Genomic DNA, 12762 nt, shown 5'->3' on the forward strand with positions numbered 1-12762 from the left:
GCGAGCAGGGGAGGGGACACCCCCAGTCCATCGGCTCCTGGGGCTCGGGGAGGAGGGGGCGCGGGAGTACGGGTGTCGGGGGAGGGGCGCGGGGAGGGAGGGGGTGCGGGAGCACGGGAGTCGGGGGAGGGGGGGGGGGGGGGGGGGGGGACAGGTGGCACATGGCACGTGTCCCAACCACGGTCCCCAAGATTCCCAAGGGTGACAGGGTGACAGGGACTATGCAGCAGTGCCCCCCAATCCCCCGAGTGAGGCCTGATTCCAGGCTTCCTTCCCCAGGGACGTCCCATCCGTGTGCAGCCAGGGTCCCTCACCTACAAACACCCCGACAGGGGTCTGCGGGCACAGGAAAGCAGGCTGGAGACCTGGAGCTCTCCACCGTCTCCCCCTCCCTTGCACGCAGGCGCACGCGTGTGCACTCACGGAGACGTGCAGGCCCCTCCTCCTGGCCCCCTGTTGCTTCTGCAGGTGTAGACAAGCTCCCCGCTCTGCCCACCTGGCCCCTCTTCCCCCCCCACCCCACCCCACCCACCCCCTGCTTCCCCACCCTCCAGCCACTGGCTGACTTTACCCCTTGAGCATCCTACCTCTGGGCCTTTGCACGAGCCATTTTCTTCACCCAAGAAACCTTGCCCTTCCTGTCATTCAGACCCACTTTTCAGCTCCCAACTCAAGCACCCCTTCCCTGGGCCTCCCAGCCTGCAGGACCCCTCAGAGCACCAGGCAGCCTCACCTCCGTGTGACCAGTATTCACCTATGGGGTAACCCAGTCCCAGCTCACCCCCCACTAGACTACCCCACAGGGATGAGGCAACGCCTCTGCCTCGCTGTGCATGCTGTCCCCAGGCTGCCATCACACCGGGCTAAGAGACAGTACCTGGCTTGTTGGATGGACGGGAGGATGGAGGGATGTGCAGGGGAGCACCCGCTTGCAATGAGCCACCTGGTGTCGTCACACACGTGTTCTGTGCCTCTTCTGTTCCCAGCCCAGGCTGTCACGCCTTGTGGGGAGAAGCCACCTAACAGCCTCTCCGCCCCCATGATGTCCCACCCCATGAAATGTTTGGTGACTGGGCGCCTGGGTGCCCGTGGGAGAAACGACCCCTGCCCCCTGGCTAAAGGGTTCACCAAGCAGGATGCAACGGCTCCGCCCAGGGTCACGAAAAGGAAACAGAAAAACAAGACGATTGATTGGAATCTGTATTTTCCTGAGAGAACAGCTGCTCTGTGCTAATATCCCCCTGGAATAAACTGTCATTAGTTAATTTTAAAAACCACACAGAGACTAATTATTAACAAATTTGTAGGCTTCTCTGTAGCAACGCATATTAGCAAGATGCCGTGCTCTGAGCGGCTGCCCTTTACACTTGCTCGTCTGCTCTGGGGATTTCCGGAAGGTGAGACCATTCACTCCGCCCCCCGAAGCCATCATGGCCTTTCGTTGCTGTTATTTGTTTGGAAGACGTTTTCCCCTCAATTTTACTTCCGCTCGTGGGTCCCCGCGAATGGGGAGAAGGGTGTCGTTACCACATACTCCAGATAAAACCCACGCTCCTCGAACGCCTCCTCTGAGCAGGACTCTTCTGGAGCTGAGAACACAGCAGTGGGTAACACAAGTCCCGACAGAAAGAAGGTACAAACACGGCTCCCAGAAAGCAGGGAAGAGTTGGGAGGATATTAGAGGCAAGCCGTCACGTGAAGATGTCACCAGTGTTTGCGGTAATGACCTTGAGGAAAAGACAAGTCCCAGGAGATCACCGGGGAACTCATGGGAGTGGCCTGCACCCCACCCCCGCCAGAGGGGCTGCCCAGATGGACAGCTCCATGTTGGTGATGCTGAATCCCTCTAAAAACAGAGACAAAATAATAAACTATACCTAAACCTTGCATTGCTTCCTATTAAGAAGGAATCAGCTCCCCATGAGGATGGGGGGGGAAGGGACAGGAGGCCCCCACCGTCCACCCGCCCCCTCCTGAGCATCAGCCCAGCCTTCGACCTTGCCATCTGACCTGGATCTGTTACGTCCTGACCCCCAGCTCAGCTCCCCAACTAGGAAGATGGGCGCACGGCCTCCAGAGGAGTGTCCCTCCCGTACGGGCGACCCTGCGAACAGCCCCGGGGCCGGGCAGAGGCCGGGGCGGGAAGGCGGGAAGGATTTCGCCTGGCGGTGGTGACCTCAGGCCGGGAGGGGACTCTTCCTGCAGCGTCGTGAGGGCGCCAGTGGGACACGTGGGTGTCAGGGGCTCAATGCTGCAGAGCCCAGAGCTCCCCACTGTCATCGGCCAAACTGCTCAGGGGGCCACCACGACGCCTTGGGTGGAAGCCTGTCCGTAGCGACAGGCACAGTGCTCAACGCACCTGGTCCTCAGGGCCACCCTCACGGTAGGCACCGCTGCAAACAATCCTCATGTTACAGATGGGGAAACCGAGGCCCAGAGACGTAAGTGGATCTAGGTCACGCAGACGCGGGCAGTCTGACGCCGGAGTCCCCGTGCCTGCCAGGTCCCCTCACACCTTGTCTTCCGGGTTCGCAGTGTCAGGCCCACCATGTGAGACGCAGCAGGAGACGTGAACCTCACTGAGCCCGTCGTCTCTGGGAGCCTGCGGTCCAGGAGGGGGAACAAGTGGGGTCTGCGCTACGGCCCCAGTTCTCCCCCCCCCCGCACCCACGTGCGATCTGCCCGCTCCTCCCACCGAGGGGTGGACTGTATTTCCCTCTGCTCAGCACACTGCCCATGTGCCTCCTCTCACAGGATGAGACAGAAGTGGAGGCGTGAGACCCTGAGAGCTGCTGTGCGTTTCCACCTGCCACGAGACACCACTGCTGGGCCCGCGCAGGAGGAGGTGCGGGCGGGAAAGAGGTGCAGCCGCGTCCAGCCTCGATCCCGCACCTGCCAACCTGTACACCCCTGCCTGCAGGCGAGCGCTCCAGGCTGAGACCCCTGATGGCTGGGGGGGGGGATGAGCTCGCTACAGCCAGGAGGGGGCTGGTGCTCATCACACGGGTGTCCTGTCTCTCTGTACTTGTGAATTCGGGATGCCACCAGCCAGACCGCGAGCCTCCAGGACGGGCAATACTCGTCTGCATCGCCCCCCACGCCCTCCCCCTGCCCCCTGCACACAGCAGTGCTTCACAGGGCAGCACGTGAATAACACTAACCAGGGTCACAAGCCCAGGATGATAACACACGGCATCTCCCCCTTCCTCTGAACCCTACGCCGCCTTTGTGACCTCTGCCGTGCCTGTGTCGCCGCACGCTTCGATGCTTTACCACGGCTCCTTGATGATATTTTGAGGCCATCTTCGGCGGTGTGTACATAAATTTGATTTAAAGGAAGAGCACACACCACCACCCTCTCTGGAGCACTCGCCTCCATGGTCGAACCTGGAGTCCAGTGAGAAAAGAGAGTGTGGGGCAGGGGCAGGCAGCCCAGCAGAGCGGCACCCGGTGCTCGCACGCACTCGGGGCTTTGCACGAAAGACCCTGACCCATGTGCCAAGGTCATCAGCAACCTCACTCACATGGCTGCAGAAACACAGGCCTCCCAGAATTAACATCGCCCGGGACAATGTTTTCCTGCTGAAGGGAAGTGAAAAGATCACTTCGGGCACGTCTCTCTGACTGTATTTAAATCCCCGGAGCCAGTGATTATAACACGGCAAAAATTTTTCCGCACATGGATACAAAGGTTCCAAGAAGGAACGGCACCAACAAATAAAGTAATAACACAACTCATTAGTAAGAGTACAAAGCAGACGGTGGCTTTAACAAGGTGTTACACTTAAAACAACTGCATAACAACGTGTAATAAGTGCATTTGTTAAGCCGTGTAGCTGCGGCTCCTGTCCTCCCCTTGGGTCCTGGCAGATTCATTGTGCGACTGCCCACTAATCAATGTCAAAGTCTACTTAACGCAGTGCCCATTAGATAAGGGGCATTGCCAAGCTGCCCATCCAAAACTTGATTTAACAAACAGGGACACCGCCCCAGCCCATTAAAGATAAAACCTTCAACGACTCTGCAGACGGCTGAGTCTCTGCCATCACCTTGCCCGACTTTCAATAAATAAATCTCGTCCTGGTGGCCATTCTGGTTAAATGGACTGGGAAATGGAGGAGTATGTCTGGGCCTGTGTGTTTATGCGACTACAGACACATATACATCTGTCAGATGGACTGCCTGAGCCAAGAAGGGGATGAAGCACAGGTACCTGTTCCATCTCAAAGACTGAAGCCCTTCAGGTACGATGTATGAAGGGGCGAGCAGAGAACGGGGGAGCAGGCAGGGTGGGTGGGGCAGAGAGTGCGGGGAGCTGACGGGGTGAGTCCGTCAGGCAGGGTGGGTGCTGCAGAGTGGGCGGGGCAGGCAGGGTGGGCGGGGCAGGCAGTGCCTGGGTGGACAGGGGTGAGTGGGGCGGCTTAGGTGGGGCAGGGAGCGAGCCCGCAGACAGGGGTGGGGCCGGCAGCAGTGGGCGTGGCAGGCATGAAACCCACCAGGATTCAAGCTGCGCTCCCACCACCTCCTCCTGCTTCTGTGCCCCTCCCCGGGTGGGGTTCTCAGCGCCCCCCCCCCCCCGGCGCTTCCTCGGGGGTTTAGAGGAAGGCGAAACAGAAGTCTGATGGCCCCGTGTAGAAAACAGAGTTGACAACGCGCACATTTTCACTCCAGCTATCAATAATTTACCAGACTGTCAGCTCCGTGAAGGCCAGCGACCTCGTCAGTCTTGTACCCCGAACAAATATTATCAAATAAAATTTGGGTGGACATAATGTTCAGGCTTAGATCACACATCTTACTCCCAACCTTTAATTTCTCGGTAAAGAAATGTCATGAAACACAGTAATTGCTTCGGCCTTCCCGAGATTCCTTCTGTGTAATTTTCAAAGGGCAGCCTGCCGGCCACAGGCGTCCCCAGATGTGCTTGGTCTGGGTTGGGGCTTTGTTTGTTTCTAGGTTGCCCTGGCAGGCACCGCAGCTGACGACCCGTAGCCAGCCTTAATACCCCTTCTTTAGCTGCTCCTGTTAGGGTCGCCAGGCACCCATCTGAAACCATCAAAAACCAACCAACCAAAGCCCCGCGTTTCCCAGCCCCCCGAAGCTGCCGGTGGCAAGTGAAGCCCTTCTGGCCCAGGAGGTGTAAGTAGCTGTCACTGGGTCCGGCTCCCAGGAAAGGAGGGTCATGACCCCTCGGCCTGTCCCCACGCCCTTCTTCCTGCGGCAGGTGTGACCGTCCCGTACACACTACAGGAGCCAGAAGAAAACCGTGGGCCCTCGACCTGCGGCCAGGCGGCTGGTGTGCTGTCTGCACTTCCCTAAATGAGAACTCCGATCCGACTTCAACCGGTGCTACTTAGCTTTGCTACTGCGTGAGGCCAAGCCACTCCCTACCTGATACACCACACAGCATTTACAAATCACTCTTCACATCAGAATCTGGATTGCCAGCATATGTCTTAAAACAGGGTGCTGCGGTAGCCCTGGGTGCCCTTCCCCAAAAGAGCCCGCCGGGCAAACTCACAAAAGTGAACGTTCTCTCCCCAGGATACACATTCCCATCTTATTCCAAGAGCACCCGAATGCTGTCCCAGAGTGACAGGACCAGTCAGCACCCTGGAGGCGAGGGGACTCCGGATGGACTGCAGTCTGGGGAGGGGGGTGGCAGGCAGCGGGGGGAGCAGCATCTGAGGAAGAGGACCCGGGGGCTGGGCAGGGAGGAAGCCGTGGAAGGAGATGTGGCCTTGGAAAACCGGTGGTTACGGAAAGGGCAGGTGAGGTCTGGAGCCAATGGCTGGGTGGGAAGAGACCGTTAGTTAGAACCAGCCCGTCCACACAGCAAGCTACTGCAAGCATCCAGGTAGACCAGAATCTGAATCGGAACCAGAGCCTTCCTCCTCCTTCTCATCGCCGTTTCCTGAGACGCTGTGGGGCTCTGAGTCCTGACCGGGCCCTGCTGGGTCCGTACGGGCTCACCCACAGTCACAGTGGGGAGTGTGCAGCACAGAGAGGCTGACAGCTTGGCCTTCACAGGACCCAGTTGTAGGAGGGGCTGTAAGTGGCCCCAGGAGCTGTTCCTCCTTTGCCTCCCACCCTCCTCACAGGGTCCGCTGCCTCCTGACTTTATTCACAGAAGACAGAACCATCTAAGCTGCGAAACCAAAGAAGAGTGTCTCGAAATTCACTCACTGTTACAGCCACTAGCTCAGGAAGCCTCACCCACCAGGAGTTAGGAACAATAACTACCACTCTGTGACATAAAGGAAATGGAGGTTCAGAGAGGTGAGGTGACTTGCCCAAAGTCACAGAGCTTATAAGACATGACCTGTTTGAATGTCCTCGCCTTAAGAACATGAGAAGATCAGCCTGAGGGAGGCCAAGGGTCCCTCCAGAGGGAACGCTCTGAGACACGGCCAGCTTGGGTGGACTCAATGTAACCAACATTCAGTGGGCAGCAGCCACAAGCATAGTGGACAAGGCCCTGCCCTCAGGGGGCTTCCTATCCTGAACAGTGCTGTCCCAACACTCTGGGGAGGGGGTGTTCTAGATCCGCACTACCCATATGGCAGCCACCAGCCACATGTGGCTACTGAGTTCTTGAAAGGTGGTCAGTGCAACTGATGACAGGAAATTTTAATTTTTGTGTATTTAGCTCAGATTTAAATGGCTACAGGTGGCTAGTGACGACCGTACTGGACAGCGCTTTCCAGAGGGAGAGACAGATAATAAACTATGTTGTCAAATACATCGGTGAGATCATTTCAAAGAGTGCTGCACTGGGGTGAGAAGGGGGTGGGGAACAGAAATTTCAAAAGTATCCAGTCTTTTCCTGTAAGGAGTGTGCAGTGCTTTCACCATCAGGGAAAAACAAAACAACTCTAAAGTTCATAAACTCCATAAATTTTTTAAAGCATCCAGCTATTATTTGTAATAAAGCTGAAGAAGCTGGCAAGGCTATGGCTGCCACGGATTAGGCCATGCAGGCCCTCTGCGAGAGGCCAGCGGGCGACCCCAGGCCTCAGGACTCAGGGAAGAGGGCAGGGAGCGAGGCACGGGGACTTGCTCCCCATCAGGGAGAAAGGGGGGCGCCGCCCTGTCGCCACCAGGCCCAAGGGCTGAGGCAAAGGAGAGACCAGACCAGCTTTACACTCTGGGAATCCTTCCGTCCCTCTCACCGTGGAACCAGGCAGAGGGAAGAGAAGACGCAGGACTCCGTCCCGAGGGGTCCAGCCGGAAGGCGGCGGGGGCTCCCGGGCCGATGACACGGAAACTGGGAGCAGTTTCCCCCTGGCAGGGGAGGGGGCCTCTGGAGCACGGGAGACCCAACCAGCAGGGGCCAGCGCAGGACACCCAGCGGGAGTGCGGCCTGGGACGCGTCCCCGTGACGGCCCGCAGCTCAGGAGGGCACAGGACGCTGGGCAGGCTTCTCTCCCTCCAGGCAATAAGGCGGAAGTGGACCCGCCCCTGCACAAGCGGCAGCTGCTGGCCTCCCGGCCGCCCTGCGGCCGTGCCGAGCTGATTTCCACCCAGGCCGCCAGCTGGCCGTCCCAAGTCTCGGCAGCTACGCCCGCGGTCTGGTGCCTGCACCCGTTCATCCCCCGGACGCTCGCTGGGGCCTCCTGCGTGTGAGCGCTGTGCTGGGCTCCCGGCCTGGAGGGGGACAGTCCTCGTGGACGAAATACACCGGGATGCCAGGCGGTGATGAGAGCCGCGAGTGGACCAGAACGGAGGGACAGGGGTGACGTCGGCCCGAAGCCTGAAGGATGGGAAGGGGACAGCTGGACACAGAGGGCTGGGGCTCAGGAGACAGGGCGGGGCCCACGTGGTCACACACAGACACACCCAAGAAGTTGTCAGCAGAGAGCCTGAGGCCATGGCTGAGTGCTAGGCTCAGTGGTTCCCAGGGCGGGTCACCTGAGCTGCATGGTCAGCCCCACCCGTCACTTGTTAGACATGCGTTACCAGGGCCCACCCTGGACACTGGGAAGCGGAAGCTCCAGGTGGGTGACGGACACACACACTGGGGTTTCAGAAGGATGATCAACATTGGCAGCTCTCCAGGGAGACGCTGCCCCCAGGGGACCCCTGGAGATGCCTGAAGACATTTTTGGTTGTCATACTAGGGGGTGGGGAGCTACTGGCATCTAGTGGGTAGAGGCCAGGAGTGCTGGTAACATCTCACAGTGCCCAGGGTGGCCCCCACCGCAGAGAATGACTGGGCACAAACGTGAACAGAGTTAAGCCCGAGGAACCTGCCCCAAATCAGCGGCCCCCCCTCCCCCTGGCTGGCCCCCAGAGCCAGATCCTTACAAGGGGAAGCAGCCTGGCCCCACAGAAATGGTGCCAATGGCACGCAGTCCCCGGGAAGGCCCAGCCCAGTCTCCCATCCTGCATCCGGGATCGGGGGGGGGGGGGGGGCGCTGTGGAGAAAGAAGCCACAAAGGGCCCTCAGGAACTCCGGATGTGCCCAGGGGAAGAAGCAGGAGACAGGCGAGCAAGGAGCCAGGAGAGGGAAACACAGCAACAGAGGCCGAGGGAAGAGCGGGTCAGGAAGAGGGACCGGGTGAGGCCAGTGAGGGGACAGGACAGGGAAGGCGGGGGAGGTGTCACAGGTAGGACAGGAAGGAGCTCAGAGACCACCTTCGCTGTGCGGAGGGGCAGAGAGAAGCCTTGCAAGGCTCCCCGCGGGCATAAACTCCTCGGAAGGAGGAAAGGTCACGGGGTGCTGCCTCACCTTGTTTCCAGCTCAATTTGGGGAGAAGGCCTGGCCATGCCTGTGGGTACAGAGCAGGGATTTTACAGAGAAGAGTCTTCCAAAGATGCAACATAATCGTTAACGCAGCAACAATGCGGACAGAGTGGAAGCCCGGACGGGCCCCTGGGAGAAAGCCGTTCATCCCGGCCACGCAGTCCGTGGCCACAGACCACCGAGAGAGACCACGCAGTCCGTGGCCACTGAGGGATTTAATGCACTAATAAGGCCACAAAAAACGGCTCGTGCTCACCAGCGATCAAGGATCCACAAATTAACACAATGAGCCACCATGTGTCACTCTTCGTGCGGGAAAAGGAGATTGATGACCTCAGATGTTGGCAAGCCTTCAGAGAAAGGGCCCTCTCGGAGATTCTGGAAAGAATGTCAATTGGCACATTTTCCAGGGCCGCAACCCTGGCATCCCACGTGACGGGACACCCCCCAGGAGAAATTTACACGGGAGCCCAAGGAGGCTCTGCCTGGGGCCCCACAGCCAGTGAGATAGGCAAACGTTGGAAACAACACAAGTATCTAATATAAAGAGAAAAATGTGTTCCTTGGCATACTGTGTGCCTATCAGAAGAGAGGGAGATGGAGATGCACCACGGGTCAAGACCTCCGAGACCCAGCGTGCAACACAAAAACGAGGAACCTGACATACAGTGTTTCCTTAAAGACTTTTTCCAAGAACGGGTAGCTATAAACCCGCAGGAAAGGGCCAGAGGCCGTCTACACTCCTCACAGAGGTCACCTCTGGAGAGAGAGAGAAGGGTGCTTTGCCTTTCTGAGAATGCTCCTGAGCTGCTACTGAGAGCACAACGAGGCATTAAAAATGCATTGGGGGCGGGGGGAGGTTGCCAAGAGTAAACGCAACCTTCGGGTGTCTTACAAAAGTACAGAATCTAGACCGAAGACGGGGACTCTTCCCCTGGACTTTGTGCTGGGTCGCCAGCTGCAGTTCTCAGGGGTAGAGCTTTACAGCAGCAGGACGACAAATGAAGTCCTGAATGGAGGGCAAGGTGAGGGTTGGGACTTTTCAACCCAGTGAAGGAACGAGTCAGATTGGTGTGATAACCGCCCTTCAGAGACTCTCTGAAACCCCGGGGTAACGCACACCCCGAGAAGACCCCCTCGGGACTGACGGGCGGCACACCTCTAGGAGCCACCTGAAGAATTTTTAAACAGATCTGCCTGAAGAGAACCATGCACTGCCCAGTAAAGAAGTGAGTCCCCCATCAAAAGAGGTATGCAAGCACCTGCCAAGGCAACCAGGCTAGGCAGTTATAGAAAATGCCCCCCGGGTCCACCCGTCCTGCTTCAAGCTCCCAGACTGCTTCCAACTTGAAGATTCTGTTCTCTTTCTGCCAGAACTCCTCTGCTTAACACAATCCATAAATACTTAATTGCCCAATATCTTTAGCAAGGTTCTACCACTCACAGAACTATACGCGCCAGAGACTTTTCACCTCCTCAGCCGTCTGCTCTCGGGGTCCCGGTCTGACCATCCGAACCAGAGACTCCCTCCGGCGTCTGCCCTCCCGCGGCAACACTGAATCATCCAAGTCCTTCCACCTCTGCCTGGTGGACGGGCCCCAGCCACCTGCCGAACCCTCTGGTCCCACCCACGGAGGCATCCACTCACAGACAGCCAAAAAGCTAAATCCTCCATAATTTCCGTTTCAAGTTTGCTTCCTCTTACTGCCAGGGAGACAAAAGAAGCCGGGAAGGATTCTCTGGTGACGAGCCACTCAACTTCCATAATTGGAACAGTCATGGAGGTACATCTCCAACACAGACAAAACCAATCCATCATGGAGTGCTGAAGGCTTCATCCCCGGTTCCTAGCAGAAGGATTAATTAAAGCCTTAAGGGGCTGCTCATGGCCGGCTCTGCCTGAAACTCCAGAAAATTAACTTGCCCTCCCGGATGCAGAAAAGCCAGGGTCTCCTCCGGCGGCAACTTCGTGTGACCAAGTGACACAGTGTCAACAGTGCTAACAAAGAAATCGTACAAGCCTTGCATGGGTTTATTGTTTAAAATTCCAAATTGGGCCCGGGCGCCCCCAGAGCTGCCTTTACTAGGTCTTTCTTTGTAGTTGGAGAGCACAGCTCCTATGTGTTGCAGGGAAGTGAAGGAATCCTTCCCCACAGGGCCCGCCTGCACCCCAGCCCCAGGGACGGCCTTGGTTTTGACGCCCACCGTTTAACGGGATCAGGTCCCCGCCTGGGGCCGGTGCCTTTAGAGAGAATAAGTCTCTGCGCAAGGCCACCGGCAACTTAACGTCCAAACATAATCTGTGAGGGGGCTGGGCTTCTCGGAGATAGGAAATTGAGTCCAGTGGCTTGATACCAAAACACCAGCTTTGATTCTTTTTTTGAACCCTACATTTCAGAGGCTCAGACTTCTCTCTGTGAAGTGAAAATTGCCTTCTGGTGGAGAAAGGTTTTAATGATCACTTTGCTTCCTGCGTCTCCATGGTGACAGGCCCCGCACAGCCCACCCCCCTCCTGCTTTATTAGGCCTTTCTTCCTCTCTGGAAAGTAATCAATCAAGCCATATAGACGCCTTTGTAACCGGATTTATCACCTAAACAATCGAGGCCGCCGCGGGGGCGGGGGAGTGGGCAAAGTCCGGATAATTTAATGAGAGCGGGCGCGCGCCCTCAGGTCCCCGCCCGCGGCTGCGCCGGGCACACCTGTCCCGAGAGGCGGGCGCAGGTGCGCCAGGCCCGGCGGAGCCCGCGGGCGCGGGGGCCGCGGGGGCGCTGCCCTGCCCGCGCGGGGCCGCGGGGGCCCGGCCGCGGGAGCTGCGGCCCGGGGGCGGGAGGAGAGCTCCGAGCCGGCGGCGGCGGCCACGGGTCTGACTCTCCCCGCAGCTGGCCGGCACGCAAGGCGGGGAAGCCCCTCGGAGAGGCGCGCAGAGGCCCCGCGCCCGCAGGGAGGGCCGACGCGGGGCGCCCGGCTCTGCCCGGGAAATCGGCTCCTCCCCGGACAAAGGGCTCCGCGGCGCCCCGGCCGCGCTCCTGGGGACGCGAACTGCGGAGCCCGAGCGCCCGGTGCTGGCGCGGCTCCCCGATTGCGGAGCGCGGCGCCGCCGGCCCCCGGCCTGCGCGCCCGCCCGGCCGCCCTCGCCCGGCCCCGTTACCTGGGTTCTCCCCGGCGTCCGCGGAGGAGGCGGCCGAGGAGTCCGTGAGGACGCTGGGGTCACTCTGCGAGCGGCCCCGCGACACGAGGCAGCCGCTCCCGTCCTCGGACGCGGCCATGGGCCTGGCCGGCGCGGGGGCAACTTGGAGGAAGGCGCGTGGAATCAGAGCATCCGAGGCGGCCAAGGTCACAGGCGAGGGGGCTGGAGGGGGCGTCTTTTTAAAAAGGAAAATCAAAAAGGCCGGGGAGAGGGCAGGAGCGAGGGGACAGCGCCAAGCCGGCTTCAGGGCGCCGAGACAATAGCCGGGCGGCCGCAGCCGGGCGCATCCCGGCGCGCGCGCCTCGCTCTGCTATTTATTCGTGTTTATTCCCATTCTTCAGTCTATATTCCAGGAAAAAAAAAAAAAAAAGTTGAACCAGGAAATAAAAACTTTTTCTTGTCAGTGTTTATTGCGTGCTTGGGGCAGGGGGTGATGTCCAGGAATTTCTGGGGGCACTCCCTCCCCCCACCCCACCCCCCACCCCCCGGAAGAAAAGGGAAAAAAAGGAAAATCTTTGCTCTTGCAGTTGCTTTAATCTGAAAGCTGTTCTTGGAGCATCTGTTGGAAAACATTAGGATTCTCCCATCATGCCACGCGAGAGGAGCATGACGTCACGAGGGAAGGGGCTGGGAGCCAGCGTGGTGATGGGGAGGGGTCTCAGTACCTGGGCCGCCTACCGCTTGCCCTGGGGAGGCGGGAGGTGGGGGCCGATGGTGAGTTAGGGACTGCCCACCCACCCCCACTCCCCCCAGAGCTAGAACCGAGAAAGCTTCCAGTCCTACTTTGTCCCCTCCCAGCAGGAGGGGAGGAGACCCTGAGGGAAGGG

At 58.9% G+C, this 12762-nt stretch overlaps 1 protein-coding gene across 1 annotated transcript in view; it reads right to left on the minus strand.

Annotated features, from left to right (window-relative positions):
* The window catches only part of PHACTR3 (phosphatase and actin regulator 3), a 209314-nt gene extending 196935 nt beyond the window's left edge, over positions 1-12379 (minus strand). Inside the window, exon 1 of the mRNA XM_039236929.1 lies at positions 11897-12379. Within this exon, the coding sequence (XP_039092860.1) occupies positions 11897-12014 (118 nt within the window). The 5' untranslated portion in view covers positions 12015-12379. The remainder of the gene's footprint in view (positions 1-11896) is intronic.
* Between the last annotated feature and the right edge of the window lie 383 nt (positions 12380-12762).

Source organism: Hyaena hyaena, unplaced genomic scaffold (genome assembly GCF_003009895.1).
Source record: "Hyaena hyaena isolate Hyena2069 unplaced genomic scaffold, ASM300989v1 scaffold_118, whole genome shotgun sequence".
NCBI lineage: Eukaryota > Metazoa > Chordata > Mammalia > Carnivora > Hyaenidae > Hyaena > Hyaena hyaena.